Genomic DNA, 20,162 nt, shown 5'->3' on the forward strand with positions numbered 1-20,162 from the left:
GAGAAGGAGAAGGAGAAGGAGAAGGAGAAGGAGAAGGAGAAGGAGAAGTAATAAAGATAAGGAAAAAAAAAAAAAAAAAAAAAAAAAAAAAAGAGAGAGAGAGAGAGAGAGAGAAAGAAAGAAAGAAAGAAAGTAAAATTAAAAATAAAACAATAAAAAATAAAGTTTAAAAAAAAAAGAAGCATTGAGAAAAAAAATAAAAATTTAAAGGAAAATATGAAAAGAAAGACAGACAGATAGATAGATAGATAGAAATAGAGAAAGTGAAAGAAATTGTGAGTGAGATATATTAAAAATATTAAATATTTTCATATTTATAAAGAAAAATTTCATAATAATAATTAAAAGAGTAATAAAAGTTATTTTTACTTTTAGAATATAAAAAAAAAAAAAACAAACCTTAAGCCTAAGTGCACGCTTTTGTGCATGATGCTTTAAAATTTGTTGCTCCAAAAACAAAAAAGTACGTTTATGATCAACTTTTTGACGCAACTGAACAAGAGTGTTCCAATTATCATTATTCATTGCCTTTGAGCACTTCTCGCACATTCTATTTCTTATGAAGAAAGTTACGTCCAAAGTCTGTTCGAGGATTGCGCCTTGAACTTCCTTTTGGATAACCATTCTTATAATAACTCTTTTAGAATGAGGTTCTGTCCATATAAACTTTGCATCTACAAGTTTAACGGAATTCAATCCTTTCAATGATTTTAAGCATAACGTGAGCAATTCCATTGATTCTAACTCACATTTAAACCAAGTCTTACGATGTAGTGTGTATTTCGATTTCACACTCCCCGTTGATCCCAGTGAAAATCTAACATAAAAAAAAGCTCTCAAATTACTTTTTTCAAAATAATTAAATTTTCGAACCTTCCGCATCCTTGGCACAGAGCGAGTGTGCTTTGCCTTGGAATTCCTTCAGTGATATCCACTTCAGTCAAAAGGCAATCAGGACACGTGTTCGAAGGATTCGGGGATATAAGTTTGCCGCAAATGCAGCAGAGGCTATAAAAAATTAATTTCAACATGTTTAAACAACATTAAAATGCGCTACAAACATTTTGCCAATTTCTGGCTGTTCTTCTTGAATGTCTTGCATATAACTTATTCTTCAATTTAATATATAACCTATAAAGGGTATAACCAATTTTCGTAAATATTTTCTTTCATAGTTATTTTTCATGTAGAATTAAAATAAAAAGGATAATTAACAAATACAGATGAAAAGTCTTAATTGAAAAAATGATTTTGTTATATTTTCAGATCACAAAACTTGTTATCGTTTCAATGCGGATCCCTAAATCAGCATTACGAAAACAAAAACCCAAACTAACTCCTATTGAAGAATTCAATTCATTAACTAAAGGGAAGAGAGTGCCCATGGTTTGCAGAAATTTTTTGTTTTTCTCATTTTCGTTTTTCGCAGTCTTTCTTTTTTGATTGGTGGATTCGACAAGATGGTATCAAGCATTCTGATGATCAACAACCGTTTATAATATTTCTGCAACGAATCACAACATATTTTTGCCAACGAACGTCATTCTCATATGATTTTCTCTTTCCTCTATTGAAAAAAGTCGCGACAATTTTGAGCTTGGACGTGGAGTCTATGCTCTTGGGGATGATATTTTTTTCAAGATATGGAAGGAAGCACAACGCTGTTTATCTATTTACCCAAGAAATCGAGTTGGCATATGTTTTCGCTATTTGCTGTTTTTTGTCCATGAACTGCATAAATGACAGGCCAATAAATTGCTATCATCTTCTTGCATTTTTTGATATACCATCATCACGTCTTATTGAAGACGAAGTGCATGTTTTGGATCAACTCGACTACAACATCTGTTTTTCTCGTGAAGATGCCACATACATCAAGGAAATCTGCTCAATTGATATGCTTATGCTTCTTTCTTATTCATTTGCGCCGTCAACTCAGCCAAATTCACGGCACGATGTCATTGACGGGTGCGGTTTGTCTGATCACAGCCAAAGTTATGATCACCAGTATTCCGAAAAAACAGAAACTATCCTGCTAAACGAGGCAGAAAATATGGCGCAGCCTGGAATGGAGCATGTGTGCACAGCGGCGCAGCCGAGAAACGTGAGGGAAAGCGGAGAAAGTGAGAGGAGAAGAGAGAAAAGTGGGACAGAAAGGACGATGACAACGATGGCAATGACGATGATGAAGAGTGATGTGGAAGAGAAGATAGAGAGGGAAAAAATAGAGAAAATAGAGAGAGAAAAAATAGAGAGAGAGAAGGAGAGAATAGAGAGAGAAAGAGAAAGAATAGAGAGAGAAAGAATAGAGAGAGAGAAAATAGAGAGAGAAAGGGAAAGAATAGAGAAAGAGAAGGAGAGAATAGAGAGAGAGCGAGATGAAAGAGAAAAGATTGAGAAGATAGAGAGGGAAAAAATAGAGAGAGAAAGAACAGAGAGAAGAGAAAGAGAAAGAAGAGAAAGAGAAAGAGAAAGAGAAAGGGAAGAAGAAAGAGAAAGGGAAGAAGAAAGAGAAAGGGAAATAATTGAAAGATTAGGAAGAATAGAAAAAATGGATTATTCTTCAATTTCTTCTATTTCTTCTTCTTCTTCTTCTTCTTCTTCCTTCTCCTCCTCTTCTTCTTGTTATCCAATTTCTTCTTCTTCTTCTTCTTCATTTTCCTCTTCTTTTTCTACATTTCATTCTTCTTCTTCTTCTTCTTCTTCTTCTTCTTCACATCATCATCATCATAAACATCATCATCAACATCATCAGACAAACATAAAATCTTCTTCTTCTTCTTCCTCCTCCTCCTCTTCCTCTTCCTCTTCCTTTTCTTCTTCCTCCTCCTCTTCTCCTTCAACTTCTTCTTTTTCCTCTCTTTCCTCTCTTTCCTCCTTCTCTTCTTCTTCTCCTTCCTCTTCTTCTTCCTCTTCCTCTTCTTCCTCTTCTTCCTCTTCTTCCTCCTCCTCTTCTTCTTTCAACTCACATTTTTCTGAAAAAAATGAAAAGAAGTGGAAAAAGAGAAAAGAAGAAGAAGAAGAAGAAGAAGAAGAAGAAGAAGAAGAAGAAATACAAATAAAATGTTTTGTTTCTTCTTCTTCCTCTTGTTATCCAATATTGTATTCTTCGTCTTCTTCTTCTTCTTCCTTTTCCTCCTCTTCCCCTTCTTTTCCCGTTTCTTCTACTTCTTTTTCTTCTTCTCTTCCTCCTCCTTCTTCTTCTATTTCAAATTCTTCTTCTTCTCCTTCTTCTCCAATTTCCTCAGAAAGTGCAATAACACAAGCTCTTTTAAAAGATCATTTGATGTTTGTTCAAAAAAGCCCAGAAATAAAATAAAAAAAATTAAAAAAAAAATTATGAAAATTAAAAAAAAAAAAAAAAAGATAAAATAATAAATAAAAAATTGAATTTGGAGAAGAAGAACAAGAAGAACAAGAAGAAGAAGAAGAAGAAGAAGAGAAAGGAGAAAGAAGGAGAAAGAATTGAAATATGAATTATAAAAATAAAAATTAAAATAAAAATAAATTGTAAATAACTTAAATCTTAAAAAGAAGAAAGAAATTTGTTTATGTTTATATATTTTCTTTTTGTTCATTTTCTTTTTTTTTTTTTAGTTTTTGAAAATTAATTTTTTTTTTCAAAAAAAAGTTTTTTTTTTAATTTGCATGAAAATTTTGATTTTTTGTGGAGAAAGGATTGAACTTTATTATTTTATTAATTTCTTTTTTTATGTTTATGTAGCAAAAGTGAAATAATAATCAAAAATTATTTTATTTTTTTGTTTTATTTGATTTTATTTTAAATATTCATCATTTCTATAGTTGAAGGCAATGGCTTTGTTTTCTAAATTTCATTCTCTTTAAACTGTTATTTCAACACGTTATTGTGAATTATAATAATGTTTATGTTTTTTTACATCCGATTACAGTTATTTCATCTTTTTTATTTTCTTTTTATAGTAAAAATTTTTCTTTTTAACTTGCATAATTAATGAGATTGTTACTCTTGCGATCCTTTCTCATTAATGTATATTTTAAATTTCCATTTGATTCTTTTATTTTTTATCCACTTTTTAAGCCCTTAACAAAATAAATTTTTTTATCAAATGACAAGTTCTTCTTGCAAAAAGCGAATTATAACTTTAATATACTTTTCATCAACCGGAAATACAAAATTATTATCGGAACTTTTGCAATCAAAATTGTCAAGCAATTGGAATCATGATGTTGAATGTGTTGATGGATTAAAATTAATTCAACTTCTAAAATTGGGAAAGAAAAATGCAAAAAAGGATATCTCATTGAACATTGATGAAAATAATTCCATGTTGTTCGAGACAAGAAATCGTATCTCCCGTTCGGATGTTATTGGAGTTGGAAGTTATGCTTTCAATCAGCTTCCTGCACCTGGATTTGATGTTTTCTTTTCAGAAAATGTACTACCGTCATCAATATTCCGTCACATGAAATTTTTCTTTGGATTTGGCACGGCTGGAGGAGCAAATAAAACATTGGGAGAAATATGCACGATGCCTTTATCAAAAAAGAATCCAAATGCTCGATACCTTGGATCTATTGTTTTAAAAACTCCCGATTCAACGCCTGTTTGGGGTCCGCCAAAACCTTACAGAGATGCATGGAAACTTTCGGAGATTGAAAAACTTATCGCGTTTGTTGATTCAATGAATGAGCTATTAACCGATGAAAATTCGAAAACAACACAGTTTCCCAAATTTAAACAACATAAAGTGAATGGAAGCGAATCACAAAAAATGATATCGTCCATGCTCTGCCCGAAAATTGATCAAACGAAGTGCATCAAATGTGGCAAATGTGCAAGAGAATGCCCTTACAACGCAATAAAGATGAAAAGTTCTGCTTCTTCAAGCGATTCCACAGCTTCATCAGAAAATGCTTCTTCAAAGATAACCATTGGAGATATTGAATCCTCCTATCCAATTATCAATCCAGATGAATGTTGGATGTGCTCGCGCTGCTATCACCATTGCCCATCAGAAGCTATTCAGCTACCATTTTTCCATTCGGAACAAAGATCGCGTCTTTCGTCTGTTCTCGTTGAAAAGGACTGCAGCAAATTCTGGCAAGCTGAAGAAAAATGCATGCGAATCAACGACAATGAGAATGAATCACTGTTTCCTTCGAGCAATTTGTTATTAACAAAAGAAGCTAGAATTCCAAAAGATATTATTTTGACTCGTTCAAAGCCATCTCCTCTGCGAACACTTCATAGGGTTTTTGTTGGCTGTCGGTTTATTGAGATTGTTATTATTATTTTGTTTTTAATTGTTGTAGCTCTTATTTTGAGAGCATTTCTTTAAATATATTAAAACTCAAATTGAAATTTTCTAATGAAAATTGATGGTAACATATGTTTATGTTAATGCTTTCAAATATTCACCCAACATAAAATTTTGCAATTTGAATTAAATTAAAAAATGGAAGAAATTTTGGATGACGATGATAATGTTTGTTAATTTATATTTTATTTATTTCATTAGTTATAAAAATTTAAATATTTAAAAACTCAAATTCAAACTTTTTTATGAAATTCACGTTTTTAATAATTTTGCTTTACTCATTCGTCTTTCAGGAAGAAGCAAATGAACATAAATCAGAAGGAAATTCTGAAACAAATTCTTTAAATTCTGATTATTCAGAAACGGATGATGATGAATTATCTTCAACTTCAGACAATAATCTTCCTGAATGTATTAAAGTTCATCCTGTTGCTCAATATAGTTTTCCTCGTCCATCTCCATTTCGATTTTTACCTCCATCTGATTTGACAAAGAAACATCTTAGGGCAAGTGGGCAACTTGAACAACTTGCTCTTTTGGAGGATCTTTCTGCTCTATGCAAGGGAGAAATTCTTACAGGAATTCTTCCTTCAACAGTTGGACATGAAAAAGCTTGTGGATTTGAGCCTTCTTCTCTTCTTGAAAGAAAATGTGCATGCTGTCCAAGTTGTCAAGTTATTATTAAAGAACATCCTTCTCCTCCTATTTGTTCAACATGTCATCGAGAACTATATCTTTTGGTTCTTCCATCACGGCCAAAAATACGAAAAAATCGATCACTGCACAAGACAGATAGTCATTCTTCTGGGTGCTTTGATAAATTAAGTGAAGAAGAATATTCAGAAGAGCTTCGAAAAGAAGCGGAGGAAGCGAAGAAACGGTTTGAATGTGGAAGGCAGTATGCAGTGATTGGTTCTCGTGGCAAGCAAAGCACGTTCGATAAACGATTAACTCAGCGTATAGAAGATGATGACTTCTCAGATAAGAAAGGGAGATCGATGATTGAAAGCGAAATTGGAGGAAGGCGAACAAGCATGAAGGAAGAAAACGAAGAAGACGACGAAGAAGAAGATGACGAACTTACACGTAAAGCAATGGAATTAATGATAAAGGAAGCAGAGGAACGTATAAGAAGTGAAGGCATTGGAAGTGATGAACCTTCTGATGAAGAGCTTTCTGGTGAAGAAAATAAAGAAAATGAAGAGGAAGAAACGAATGAGACGAAAGAAGATGAAGAAGATATAGACACAATTCGTGATCCTTCGAAAATTCCGCAGTCGCAAACAAGATCAATTTTGGGTCTGCGTTCCATTCCAATGCCGAGCGAGACGATGCACATGTCCACGCATTCGGAGCTGTCATTAAGTAGACGCATTTTGAAAGCACAATTGGAAGAGCAAGCAGCAATCAGAGAAGCCAAAAAGAAAGAGGCAGAAGACGCAAAGATACAAAGATGGATGTCTGGAGGATTGAAAGTTCCGAGTCGGAAAGCAAATGAAGGGAAAGATAAAGCAAAAACGCAAAAAAGGGGGAAAGAAAGGAATTCAAAAAGGAAAGAACAGAAAACTCCAAAGCTATCAGAGGAGAATGAGCAAACAGAGGTACAGCCACAAAGCGGAGAGGAGATAGAAAATTTAGAAAAAGGATCAGAGGACAACAAAGAGAATAAACGACAAAAAACCATAAAAACAACGAAGCACAAAAAGATAAGAAAGCCCAAATCATCTAAGTTGAATTGCTCAAAGAAGACTGATAAATGAACGAGCAAATTGGATGATAATACTTTTTTTTTTTTTCATTTTTTCTTATACGTCGTTTCTATGTTATTTATAAATATTTTTTTTTCCAAATTCTTTTTAATGATGTAGAAAATAAAAGATCAAAAATTCCAACATTATGAGCAATTATATATGAAAAGTGTATCTTTCAGTGTACACTTTGGAGTCGAAGTAATATTCTGGGGTTTTTGCATTTACATTTTATATTGTTTCGGGCAATGGATAAAAAATCGTATGCATTATGCAATTTGTTGCAAATTAATTCATTTTTTAAAAGTTATGATTAATCGTCAATGGAAGCCAAATGTGAATTTTCATTCGGACTTACTGTTTATCTGGTATATAAATTTTTATTCATTTTGTGAATTTCTTCATTTTGGAAAATGATTAATAAAAATATTTGTCAGTCCACGATTGTACAGAGTAACTGCATTTGAAAAAAAGAATAATTGGTTTGAATTTGCACTATTCTTTAAAATTGAAGAATTGTAACGATTTTGTGAAAATGAAAATAGGAATATGTTTATTTATCAGCTTCCCCAAGGTGGATTGCTCATTATTAATCCGATGGTTGTTAGTGATAAAGTTCTCCAACAAATATTAGATCTTGGATATCCCAGGGTTTGTCAATCTACTTTTATTGGGATTTTGAAATGTGTATTTAAAAATAGATTTGCACAAGCGCTGGATCTAGTTCAAACTCAATTCAGTCAAAAGATGTTGCTGCTTGGAAGCTGAGATTTCCAGATTGTCCATATGCATGGTACGTTTTAATACCATTGTTTTTACCATTCTTAAGCTCCAATGTTTTTCCCCCTCCAATGCTAAATTTTTCAACTTTTTTATTTTTTTTCTTTGATTTTTTTATAAGTGCAAAAAAGGAATTTGACAACCTCAAAGACAGTATTCCGCTCCAGTCGAACTTTGACGGAACGATCGAAAGCATTTTGCATTATTCAGGTTTTCTAACTTATTCGTTTTTTTTTTTTTTTTTTTTTTTTTTTTTTTTTTTTTTTTTTTTTTTTTTTTTGATTATTATTATAATTATTATTATTTAATAACAATAATATTTTTTGTAAAAATATTAAATTTTTTTTGAATATTCTTCTATTTAAAAGGAGTTGAAACATTTGTTCTTCCAGATAATTCAGATGATGTCTGCTTCCTTTTAACTGTCGAAGATAATACTGTTGACAAAAACACAAATCAAAATCTTTCTTCTTCTTCTTCTTTGCCATCATCATCATCATCATCATCTTCTTCTTCTTCAAATTCTTCTTCTTCTAATTCCATTTCAAATTCCATTTCAAATTCTTCTTCTTCTTCTTCTTCATTAAATTCTTCTTCTCATCCAATATTCCCTTCAAAATCTCCTTTAAACCCCAAAAAAGTGCTAATAATTGGTGATTGTCTGTGTGGAGAAGGAGAAAATTCAAATCAAATTTTCTCACATTCAAATAGAGACAATGAAAACATGAATGTGAATGTGAATGTTAATAAAAATGATAATAATAATATTAAAACTGAAAATTCTGCTATTTCAACTGAAGATGAAGAAGAAGAAGAAGAAGAAGATGATGATGATGGAAAACATTCAAAGCAAAATGAGGTTGGAGAAAGAAAATTGAAAGATTCTTCTTCTTCTTCTTCTTCTTCTTCTTCTTCTTCAATTTCTCCTTCTTCCACTTCAAATTCTTCTTCTTTATTAACATCATCATCATCATCATCTTCATCTTCATCATCATCATCCAATAACCCCTCAATTCATTCATCGCATTCTTCTTCTTCTTCTTCTCATTCATTTCTTCTCTTTCCTGGCACTTCTTCATCATTTTCATCCTCCTTTTCTTCTTCTTCTTCTTCTTCTTCTCCTTCTTCTTCTCCTCCTCCTCCTCCTTCTTCTTCTTCTTTTCCCTCCTTTTTAAATAAAATTTCTTTTTCATTTTTTTCCCAGTCATTTTCCTCATCCATTGAATTTTTGGTGTCGTTGTGTGAAAGTAATTGCATTGTGGGTGTTTGTTTGTCAAAGGGAAAGCCAATTATTGCAGAGTTAAATAACTTAAAATCCATAAATAGAATAAAAAAAGCAATTGTTTCTGTTGGAAAAGGGAAATGGAAGAGCAGGAGAAATAAAGAGGAAGAGGAAGAGGAAGAGGAAGATGAAGATGAAGAAGTGAAAAGGGGGGAAAAGGAAAAAAATTCTTGAAATGAATGTAGATGTGGATGAAGATTTGAAATGAATGCGAATTGGATTAAAATTTTAATGTTGAATTTAATTTTTTTCTTTTTTTTTTTATTTTTTTTATTTTATTTTATTTTATTTTAATTTTAATTTTTATTTTTATTTTCATAATTTTTAACGGATAACTTTGAGATGATCAAAGAAAACAGATTTGTTTGTTGTTTGAAGGTTCGTTTTTTGAGTCTAATGAACAAAACGAGAACATAATTTTCAATATTTACATCCTTTACGATTTTAATTTATGTTTTCTTTTTATTCTTTCTTTCTTTCTTTTTTCACCCCTTTTGTTAAATCAAAAATCATTGGCATTCAAAATGTGTATCATCTTTTTCACTTTTTCTTTTGTTTTCATTCGTAAAATTTCAAATTATTGAAAAAGGTTTTGTTTATTTATGTTATTGTTTGCAAACTGGGGGAAACAACTGCTTGGAGAAAATGAATCAAATCTTATTTGATCTTTCTTTCATTTTGAAGATAACGAAAATGTAGCATGTACTTGAAGAAGTGAAATGACAAAGATTAAGCTTTGTTGATCCTTTTATTTTCAAAACTCTGTTGGAGTTTAGATGATCAGCATATTTTCAAAATAATGATGATGTTTTTTGAATTTTCGAATCGATTTCAAAAATAAATTGCATGCATTTCTTGGTATAATTTTTCCCTGATTGTTTTGTTTCATTATTTTATTATTATTATCATGGTAAAACTTTTTTGGAAATTATTTTGTCTTTTTTGATCATAAGATATAATTGGCTCGGATTGATCTTTAGGAAAATTCGCAATAGAGCGAATATCCGAACGCAAGGAGCAGGTTTGCTCCTCAATAATGAGTATTGTTCACGATTTATGGGCGGTTTAAGATCTAACTTCGCCAATACTGAAATTCAAAGTAGACCCAAATTGTCCGCAACAAAAAGAAGCAACAGCCTGTGACAAAAAATACAGAGACGGCGATGGAAAGGAATTAGATCTATTTTTGAAACAAAAAAGAATGAAAAATTATCATCGAAGAATTTGCATGGATCAAAGTGCGAAATACATCATTCGAAACAAAGACTGCGTACAGCTGATAAAACAGAAAGGAAAGCCGTGCATTGTTTGGATACAATTTCAAGAACTGAAGCTACAATATAAATTGAAAGATAATTATTGTAAATATTTCCGCGTTGTACTGCGAGTCAATTTCAGAAATTAAAACCACGAAAAATAGTGAAACATTTTGATAGAATAAAGATATGATAATTTTTCGACTTTAAAATAGAATAAAACTACACATTATTTTGCTTATTTATTAGGAGTAAGAACTGCCTATTGAAGCGAGATATTGTTAAATAATGAAATCGCAAGATGTTGCAAGAATTTAAAAAGATAGATCCACAAATTGCAGAGAGATTATTTTGGAGGAAGAACTTTCTATCAATGTGGAGATAATTAATTGAAATAATTAATACAAAATAGAAGAGATATATTCAAACAATGCTGTGATATACAAATGAAAACAAAACCAACGACAAACTGCAGAATATTGTGTGAATTAATTAGGAAGAAGATTCGCTCATATCCACGAAATAATATATAATAATAGAAGCCACGATATTTCATCAGATACTTAAACAAAACGAAGATATGAATGACAATTGACTTTTAAAAGAATGAAACAACAAATATCGTAAGAATTTATTAGGAACAAGATCCGCGAAGTGTATCAAGATGCAGTTAAATTTTGAATATAAATAATAATAATAAATCGCTTGATGTTACTAGAATTAATGAGAATAAATGCACACATTGCAGCGAGATTACCATTGAGGAAAGATTTAATTACAATAAAGAGATAATTACATATTATAATGCTGCGAATTTGCTTAAGATAGTTACATAACAATAATTATTCGATAATTCGCGATATTGAGAAATCCATATACGTATTTGTTTTATTGCTAGATGATATCACAAGAATAGTGATAAAAGACGCGCAATGATAAGATATATATATATATATATATAAAATATATATATATATATATAAGAAAGCCGCGCTATGCCGCGAGACAGAGAGAGAAGAGAGAGCCGCGCTATGCCGCGAGACAGAGAGAGAAGAGAGAGCCGCGCTATGCCGCGAGACAGAGAGAGAAGAGAGAGCCGCGCTTTGCCGCGAGACAGAGAGAGAAGAGAGAGCCGCGCTATGCCGCGAGACAGAGAGAGAAGAGAGAGCCGCGTTTTGCCGCGAGATCATGATTTGTTTTATAGATTGAAAAGCCGCGCCTTGTCGCAAGATCATGATTTTATTAAATGAAAGAAGAATTGAGAAGTGAAGCGAGAGAGGGATAAATAGAGAATTTACGAAATATCAAAAGAAGATTATTCAGGAAACGAGATACACAATTACGCGAGATACTGATAAATACAGTGACGAAATATTTATATTTATATAATGTAAGAATATTTGTAATAATCGATACATATATTACAGCGATATTTTAATTAATGGATAATTTCATTACAGTTACAAGATAATTATTTGAAATGAAGCTGTGCCTATTCGAGAGAGAGTTACAAAGAATCAAACCGAGTTCGATCTCAAGATCATGAGATAAGAGAGAGAATAGGAAGACGTGCATTACCACGAGACTAAGAGACGAGAGAGTAACCGCGTTCAATACCGAGACTTTGAGAAGAGATAGAGCAGTGAACGGCGTTTCGCAGCAAAATGACGATAGAGATAGAAAGCTCAGTAAACCGATTGACTTTTGCTAAGGAAATATAGACAAGTTGTGTTACGACACAATATTAAACTGAAAGAGAGAAATATCATAAATTAAGAATTGGAAATGTTACGATTAATTACAGGAGAAATCAGAACAAAAGTTCAATCGTGAAACATATCGGGACTGAGAGAGAAGAGAGAGCACTGAATTGTAGCGAGATAATCGAGGAGTGACAAATTGTTTTTAATAGAAAGAATTTGAATGAAGAGAAAGCTGAGTTTACTGCGAGAAAAGGATGAAGATAGATATTGAGAGAAGTTGCAAATCGATAATACGATAAGAAACAGTGCACTTTTGCGAAATAGGTGCAGACACTGTAACCGCGAAACTTTTTGAGAAGACTGAAGAAGTGAAATCCGCAGAGAATCGCGAGGAGAATATTGAGCATGAGATCGCGGTAGACCGCGAGAGGAGGATACATAAGGAAGCCGCATAGTGCAGCGTAATGAAAATTGAAGAAGATTCTGCATTTCTCAGCTAAAAATGCTGATAGACGCACTCAGCCGGACTTAGATAAAACTGGACTATGCACCGAAAGCGTAAAAAGTGGCAGAGATATTTCAAACAATCGCACCGAGAAGACTATATGTTGATAATCGCACACCAGATTGATCAGGTGCCCTGCCAAACTATTTGTAAACTACACTCTCTGAGAAGGAAGAGAAAGAGAGAATAGTCTAGAAATGAGATCGTACCAGTCCGTTATTGAGAAACATTGGATTGACCTCTAAAGAGATGAGAAAAGAAGGCTAGAAGATACCTTCATGAGAGGTCAGAAGTATTAGACTGGAGAGGAGAATATCTTAGGAAGGACATCTTTCAAACATGGGGAGAATAAGTTGGAGTGAAGGATATATCAGCAGCAGGGGATTCGTAGAGAGCGCTGCAATAATTAAAACTATTATTTGATAGAGAAAGAATAGATAAAACAGACCCCCTCATAGAAAAGATGCTAAGTGAATTATGGCAGAGTTCACTGAAACACTTTCGAATACTAACCTATCAAGTGGAGTGATTCATCAGACAGAACGGAAAGTTCTGGATTCTATTAACCTCTTCAGAAAGACTAAGGTTGACGTGAAAGACATAGAGATATTTCTTAAAACCTATGTGGGGGAGAAACCAAGAAGAGGCAATCGATACAAATCGATGTGGGACTTGACAATCATCACGAAATGGGCAGAAGCCACTCACGATATGAAAGACCCACAGACCCTCCAAAGGAGAGCTCTCATCCTGACTATGATCTTTGGAGCTCTAAGGCCAGCAGAGCTGGAGAGAATGAGAAGTGATACAACGATATTTAAAGATAATTCTGTCCAGACACAAGTACAAACAAAAACATCAGGGGGAGAGACTGTTAATGTTATTATAAATAAGCATCCGAACCCACGTATCGATGCGGTTGTGGCGCTCCAACGCTGGATGGATTATATAAAGACAACCTTTAGAGACGAACATGTGTGGTTCGATCTCAGGGGGAGGCAACCTGCAAACTTGCAGAGGATCAAAGAAGAATTAGTGGCTGTCCTGAGAGAGAACGGAATACCCGACACATTTACCGCGTACTCGATAAGACACGCTGTGATAACGCACCTAGCAAGACAACAAGCTGCAGATTGGAAAGCAATCAATGCGTACGCGAGATGGGCGCCAGGCTCTAGAGTAGCCCAGGAGTATTACACCGTGTTACCAGTTCAGGACACGAGATGGATCCTGGAGACAATCGGTGGCCCAGTACCCCTGGCAGAGAAGGGAGGAAAGTCGGAGAAGGACAGCAAAGGAAAAGAGATTTCAAATGAGAATACAGAATCTGAAACAAAGGAGTATCCTGAAGAAACATCACAATCTGGGGGAGAAGCGGAGACGAGCAAGAGAAAGAATTCGAAGAGACGAGGGTCGACTCGAGAGAAGAGTTCGCAGCATGAGGACGATATAACACAACCCACCAGGTGTGATGAGACACCTTCCATAATTCCCCGCAGCATCATGGAGCTGGCGGAGGGCAGACAACCTGCCTTGCAGAAGAAACTCGAGACCGATCGGAGGAAACGCGGAGAGAGAAGCATAGGACAAATTGTCATACCCGCTCAGGTACAGAAGACCCGATCGAGAACCCCCCGAAGACAGCGCAACAAGGGGAGGGAGTAGGGATAGAGGCCGCACCTTCATCCGCAGTCCCTCTGTTCATCCGCCGCACGACAAGGTGCTAGGCCGGAGGGTTTAAGATCAGAGGAGAGAAGAGAACGAGGGATTTCAAAACTCATTATTGAGGAGCAAACCTGCTCCTTGCGTTCGGATATTCGCTCTATTGCGAATTGATGGAACGCAGTGAGTCAGGATTAGCTCCGAAATAATAGACACGCGGATGGAGAGACTCAGAGCGGCTGGGTGCGTAAGAGAGAAACATATTTGGAGGAATATGACGAGAAAAAGGGCGAGATATTAAAGGATAGAGGAAAAGATCAACCGCCCGAAGATATTAATGTGCACCTAGGATCTTTTTTGAGAAACATGGAAACAAATAAAAAGTTCAAGCATGATCCTACTCCTTTACAAGATTATTATTGTTTTTACAGAGAAGAATTGAATATTTAATATGCAGTGTGTGATGATTGGGGTTGCTCTGCTGATGCAGCAGAAGAGTGGGAGGCAGAGCATAATACACGCAGTTTTCTTTTCCACGCCTCGCGAAAGCGATAGTGGTTTTTCTTTCTGCTCCGTTTTTAATTTTCGCCTCACCGGATCCCTGCACAGCCTGCAGGAGGGAGCTCCGAGGGGTATGCCCCCTGCCCTCTGGTCTTCGAGACCATGGCAAAAGGCGAAGTCGGCGGTGAAGTGATGCGGACAATTCAAAATACACTTATTTTTGTCTTAATGTTTTTGTCTATATTTTCATCTCGCCCTTTTTCCCACGTCATTTTGGGAGGGCGAAGTTTTCACTTAAACCGCCCATTAATCGTGAACAATACTCATTATTTCGGAGCAAATCCTGCTCACTGCGTTCTATCAAGAGTATCTGACAAACTTTTCCGAGCTTTTTCCTTCTTCAGCAAATATTTGACAAATAAAACCTATTTATTTGTGATAATTCTCCTGGTAATCGCTTTATTATAAAGATATTGCGTTTGTGGATTATCTTGCTCGAATAACAGCATTTTCTTTTTTGCATCCAGGTGAAATGAGAAAAATGAGCACATATGCTGTTAATAATGTAATACAAACAGTTTTCACAGAAGAATTTTAAAGGTTTGTTCTGTTTTTTTAAAGCAATATTGATTTTTTATATTTCGAATCTTTAAAGAATTGTTCTCTGAAATAAAGAATTCCTCTGTTTTTGAGCAAAAACAAATAATTAAAGAAATTAATAAATTGATTGAAAAAATGTCTAAGATGGAATTAGAGGAAGTCTTTTCGATAAAGTTATTCGATGAAGTGAACTTGATGATTGATGAAAAGATCACAAATTTGGAAAATATCTTTTTGTTTCTGAATCAAGCTGGACATTTTCTTTTTTTGATTTTGGAAAATAACAATGCTTTTTGTTTATCGTCATTGAGTAGAAAATTTGAAAAGATGATAGTTGAGGAAGAAGAGAAGATAGAAGGCAAGGACAAAAAGCTTTTGACTGACATTTGCCACTGCTATCTAACTTCATGTGGTAATGATATAAGCGAAAAAATGCATTCAACTTGTATTTTCTGTCTTTTGAGCGTCGCTTCAAACAAAGAGGAAAGTGAAGAAGCTCAAACAATCAAAGAAATGGCCTTGGTGGCTTTGAATGAAGTGAACCCAAATAAAGTGTGATTGTTAAATTGTCATAATGCGCAATCTCAAAATATAGATAATTTTGTTTCTAGTTTAATGCTCAAAATCTATATCTGGCTAAGATCACTGAAATAATCAAACATTATCAGGAGCATAATAATCTCACGTATTGTGCTTATCATTCAGCTTGGAGCTTTCTATTAAATCGTTTTCAACAAGATAGTGAATTATATGACTTGATTGATAATAAGTTGCATTTTTTGAGAGAAGCAGCCAAAGAATTGAAAGCGTTGGCAGGGCATGTTGACTGGAAGAAAGAAGAAGAAAATAGGAGCGAAAATGATGAGCTTGTAATTGAGATAATCAAAGAGTGGCAAATGACATTTTTGTCTTTTTTTATCAATTGGATTATTGTGGGAAAAGACTACTCAGAGTTAATTATATGTCTTCTGCAATTGTGCAAATTGTCTAAGAATAGAGTTGAAGATGTATATGAATACGGAATTTATGTTATCTCTGAAATGTCAGAAAAAGAAAGTATAAAAATCAATTGTTTGTTGAAAAGCGGAGCTATTTCTTTTTTCATAAAGGAGATGCATCAAAGTACATTGAAAGACAATATTGTTTTGAGAATCTTTAGCATGTTTGCACAGGTTTCAAATAGATTGAGAGTCAATACGGATGAGGAAGCTGATGACTTCAGTTGGAAAACGTTGAAAAGAGAAGTGTTTGAAATGCTTGAAGAGGAAGGATTTGAAGATTCAGCAACATGTTATCAAGAAATACTGAAAAACATTGCAAACTCACATTTTTTTGTTCAAATTTCCTCGTATTTTGGAGATTTTATGATTTACGTTTAGTTCTTTTTTATTTTCTTTCTTTTTCTTCTCACAAAATATATTAAATTCTTTCATTTCAAAGTATTTTCACATTTTTGAAACAAAAATCTTTATTAAAAATAAAAATCCACATATTTATTTATTTGTTTTATTTAATTTAATTTAATTTAATTTAATTTAATTTAATTTAATTTAATTTTATTTTATTTTATTTTATTTTATTTTATTTTATTTTTTTAATTTGCTTTTCTGTCCCGTACAAGCATTTCCAGAAAATGAAAAAAAGACATAATGTCTTCAAAAGAAGAGATTTTTCTCTTTGGGTGGTTTTTTTATCCGGATATTTTTTTATATGTGAATGAAAAAACAAAATATTTTTTTAATTTCACAAAAGCATGTTTGCTTCTTTAAATAAAGGACACTTGTAATAAATATAGTCAATCAACTCTCTCTTGATTATTTTTTCTGGAATTTTCTTGATTTCTTTCATCTCCAGAATTATCATCAAAAAAAACTTTTTTTCGTGGAATTTTCCTTTTCTTTGGTTTTTCATCATCAAACAATTTTTTTTCCACAGTTTTTTCATTATCGTCATTCCTTATTTTCTCTTCTTTCATTTTCTTTTTATTTCTCCATTCATCCAAAAAATCTTGGTCGGTAATTATTTTTCCATGAAAATCAAATCTGTGGTCCTTTTTCTTCAGTGTCACAGAAGGCTCATCAGGTAAAGTGGAAAGAACAGCATGCCATTGATTTGATAACACTACACTTTTGCAAAACGAAGAAACAATTGTTTCAGGCAATGACGCTGTTTGCAGAGCCTGAGGAGGGGCATCTGATATTGCTTTTCTTCGAAGAGAGACAGATGAAGAAGAAGGGACGACATGTTTTGTATTAAAACAATCTTTGAAGACGGCAAATACTCTTCGGTCGAGAGGCTGAGAGAGGTATGTGCTGGTGTGGGATAAAAATCACCACGTTGATGGAGGCATCAGAGAATTTTCTCCAAATATGGGGCTGAGCTCTCGATGGATGAGATTCCAATAGAAGAAGGCATCTTTCTTCATCTTTGTTCAAAAGAGTTCGTCTTTCCACGATTCCTGGAAGGAGAACATCTTCTGCATATCTTCTAAATATTGCGTCGGTCATCCAGCCATCGTTGTCTTCCCAAATGCTTATTGTTGAGCTGAGCATCACACTCAGTTCGGCTGGAATTTTCTTTGAAGGCCATAAAACGATGCTTTTCAAAGAGCAACCGTCTGCAGCAGCTGCAACGCACAACGTGGCGTTTGTCATGTTCATGGGTGTTTTGTTAAATCCAGCTGGCGAATCGGAAGGATGAACGGCTAGTTGTTTTGTGGAATCGGAGAGACGAAAAGAGGATTCATCGGGATTAAATATCAATGAAGGAGAGTATTTGTAAGTATTATGAAGACGTTGAAGAAGTTCGTAGAAAGGCTGGAGGGTTTGTTTATTTGAAACAGCTAATCGTTGAATATCAACGTTTCTTGGAAGAGATACTTTAAGGCATGGATTCTTTTTTATAAATGAGAAGGGCGATGACTTCGAAATTTCAACTTCTTTTTCTTCTTCACATAGATTTTTTTGTCTATCAGAAATAACAGATTCCATCTTAAACAAGATGGGTGATTTTTTTTGACATCATAAAAAAAGATCTAAAATCGAAAAAAATAAATTCTATTGTGGTATTTATTGATCAAAGAGTCAAATTAATTTTTCATGTATATTGAGCTTTTATTTCTGTAATATATATTTGTTTTTTTTTTTTTATTGAAAAAACATACCTTTTTAATGTTTTTAATGAAAAAGGATTTTTTGATCAAGTCTTTAAAAATTAACTCAACACAAATAAATAAAACTTCATTAAAAAATAGAAGTTTCAAGATTAACTTAACGATGAAGATAATTGGGAAAAGAAAGCAAAATACATTGAAAAAGTTTTAAATTTGAATAAAAAAATTTTTTTTTTTGACATTCTAAATATGACAATAGTTTGTATCTTTTGTTTCTTTGGCTTCAATATCACATAATCATTATTCCAGTTTCGTGCTTCAGCTTCAACAGAAAAACAAAAGAAAGAACTGTGGAAAAGAATATATTTCCAAGAATAACAACTGATTCAAATTCGTTGTTTCTCTCCATTCTCCTGATTATTTGGCGTTCAAACTTTCTTCTCTATACCATTTGTTCGTTCAAAAATTTCCATTATTATTTCTTTCACATTCTCATTCCACATACATCCTCTATCGCTCCTTAATCGCCAAAGAAATTCATTCCACTCATCCTGCACTTTCTCTTCTTTCTTCTTTTATTTCTTCATTAATTGCCACCTCCCCTGCCCTCTCCCTCTTCCTCGCCAACTGCACCATCACCAACATCAACTCAGAACAGTTGAGCCAACAAACTGCCACCAATGGCGGGTGCACCTCATTCGCTTCATCTTCGCCTGCCAACTCGTTTTCGGTAAGTGACACAACCTTCTCCACCTGCTCTGTGAGCGAGGATACAAGTTCTGGAGGAAGAGGCGGTGCTCTCATGATCGAGTACAAGGATGATTCGCAAGTGTCAGAATCCTCCTTTTCCATCACCAATATCGTGTTTTCAGCCAACAAGGCCAGTGTCGGAAGAGATGTATATTTCATGTGCGAATCATTTGTCGCTTCTGTGAAAGAGCCCTTGTTCGCCTTCATGGGAAACATCACTCGGAAAGACAATTCGGCTGTTGGACATGACAGAACAGAAGCATTTGGCAACTGGGATGTCGATTTGTTTATATTTCTCGATGGGCATTCAGCTGACAATGAACATGTGGATGGTCATCTTGTCATCAAAGAAATGCATTGCGGGCTATCAAAGATGCCCTGCAAGAGGACATAAAATGCAATGTGTCTTATGAAGAAGGTGAAGAACGTTGGCAAATAATATTAAATGTGCAGATGAATTGCGAATTTATGTGCAAATGAAGGCAAAGTCGAAGAAAGTTGGGGAGATGGCACAAACACAAAAAATAAGAAATTGACTCAAAAACACTTTTGATGGATTAATCATCACATGTTTGCTGGAAATTTGGATGTTTCATTGAATCTTCCTTTTAAAAATGAATTTTCCTCTAAATTGCTTTCCTTCATCGTCTCATTTTTGATTGCTCGTTGAAAGCATTTGGCGTTGTGTGATTTGAAGAAGAGCATCATTTCAATCATTTATTCCGTTCAAGAATTGTTTCGATAATATGCTCTTTTCATCTGAGCCTCTTTCAGCTTTTAAATGAAAATGGAAAAATCGTCCTCCCTTTTTGATTTCGCACCAACACATCAGCTTTTCTCGAATCGTAATCATCTCTATTGCCATTTACACTTGACTACATTTCGCAATAGAATGAATAATCCTTTTGTTCTTCCGAAAAGAAAATAAAAGATGACGATTGGCCCTGAATTTGACGGGAGTTG

At 33.9% G+C, this 20,162-nt stretch overlaps 7 protein-coding genes across 7 annotated transcripts in view; 5 read left to right on the forward strand and 2 right to left on the reverse strand.

Moving 5' to 3' along the window:
* MONOS_15938 (putative 60S ribosomal export protein) overlaps positions 1-1,135 on the reverse strand; it is a 6,097-nt gene extending 4,962 nt beyond the window's left edge. Inside the window, exons 1-3 of the mRNA XM_067868840.1 lie at positions 1,062-1,135; positions 874-1,008; positions 400-817 (exon numbers count right to left, since the gene is read on the reverse strand). Of these exons, the coding sequence (XP_067720969.1) occupies positions 400-817; positions 874-1,008; positions 1,062-1,102 (594 nt within the window). The 5' untranslated portion in view covers positions 1,103-1,135. The remainder of the gene's footprint in view (positions 1-399; positions 818-873; positions 1,009-1,061) is intronic.
* A 129-nt stretch (positions 1,136-1,264) lies between these two features.
* MONOS_15937 (uncharacterized protein) lies at positions 1,265-4,089 on the forward strand. The gene is made up of 2 exons (XM_067868839.1): positions 1,265-1,386; positions 1,430-4,089. The coding sequence occupies exons 1-2, from the start codon at positions 1,291-1,293 to the stop codon at positions 3,317-3,319; spliced, it is 1,986 nt and encodes a 661-aa protein (XP_067720970.1). The 5' UTR covers positions 1,265-1,290; the 3' UTR covers positions 3,320-4,089.
* MONOS_15936 (uncharacterized protein) lies at positions 4,066-5,358 on the forward strand. Its single transcript, XM_067868838.1, has one exon. The coding sequence runs from the start codon at positions 4,089-4,091 to the stop codon at positions 5,319-5,321; it is 1,233 nt and encodes a 410-aa protein (XP_067720971.1). The 5' UTR covers positions 4,066-4,088; the 3' UTR covers positions 5,322-5,358.
* Positions 5,359-5,404: 46 nt separating this feature from the next.
* Positions 5,405-7,192, forward strand: MONOS_15935 (uncharacterized protein). The gene is made up of 2 exons (XM_067868837.1): positions 5,405-5,468; positions 5,594-7,192. The coding sequence occupies exons 1-2, from the start codon at positions 5,439-5,441 to the stop codon at positions 7,058-7,060; spliced, it is 1,497 nt and encodes a 498-aa protein (XP_067720972.1). The 5' UTR covers positions 5,405-5,438; the 3' UTR covers positions 7,061-7,192.
* A 165-nt stretch (positions 7,193-7,357) lies between these two features.
* MONOS_15934 (uncharacterized protein) lies at positions 7,358-9,636 on the forward strand (the record flags this gene model as incomplete). The annotated part of the gene is made up of 6 exons (XM_067868836.1): positions 7,358-7,416; positions 7,486-7,530; positions 7,594-7,699; positions 7,750-7,841; positions 7,950-8,038; positions 8,197-9,636. The coding sequence occupies 6 exons, from the start codon at positions 7,358-7,360 to the stop codon at positions 9,282-9,284; spliced, it is 1,479 nt and encodes a 492-aa protein (XP_067720973.1). The 3' UTR covers positions 9,285-9,636.
* A 3,415-nt stretch (positions 9,637-13,051) lies between these two features.
* On the forward strand, positions 13,052-14,239 carry MONOS_12324 (uncharacterized protein; the record flags this gene model as incomplete). Its single annotated transcript, XM_067864936.1, has 1 exon — positions 13,052-14,239. One exon carries the CDS (start codon positions 13,052-13,054, stop codon positions 14,237-14,239), a length of 1,188 nt encoding a protein of 395 aa, XP_067720974.1.
* Positions 14,240-18,995: 4,756 nt separating this feature from the next.
* Positions 18,996-19,415, reverse strand: MONOS_12325 (uncharacterized protein; the record flags this gene model as incomplete). The annotated part of the gene is made up of 1 exon (XM_067864937.1): positions 18,996-19,415. The coding sequence occupies one exon, from the start codon at positions 19,413-19,415 to the stop codon at positions 18,996-18,998; it is 420 nt and encodes a 139-aa protein (XP_067720975.1).
* Between the last annotated feature and the right edge of the window lie 747 nt (positions 19,416-20,162).

The sequence above is a fragment of the Monocercomonoides exilis genome (genome assembly GCF_001643675.1).
Source record: "Monocercomonoides exilis strain PA203 chromosome Unknown scaffold50-658552, whole genome shotgun sequence".
NCBI classification, from domain to species: Eukaryota; Preaxostyla; order Oxymonadida; family Polymastigidae; genus Monocercomonoides; species Monocercomonoides exilis.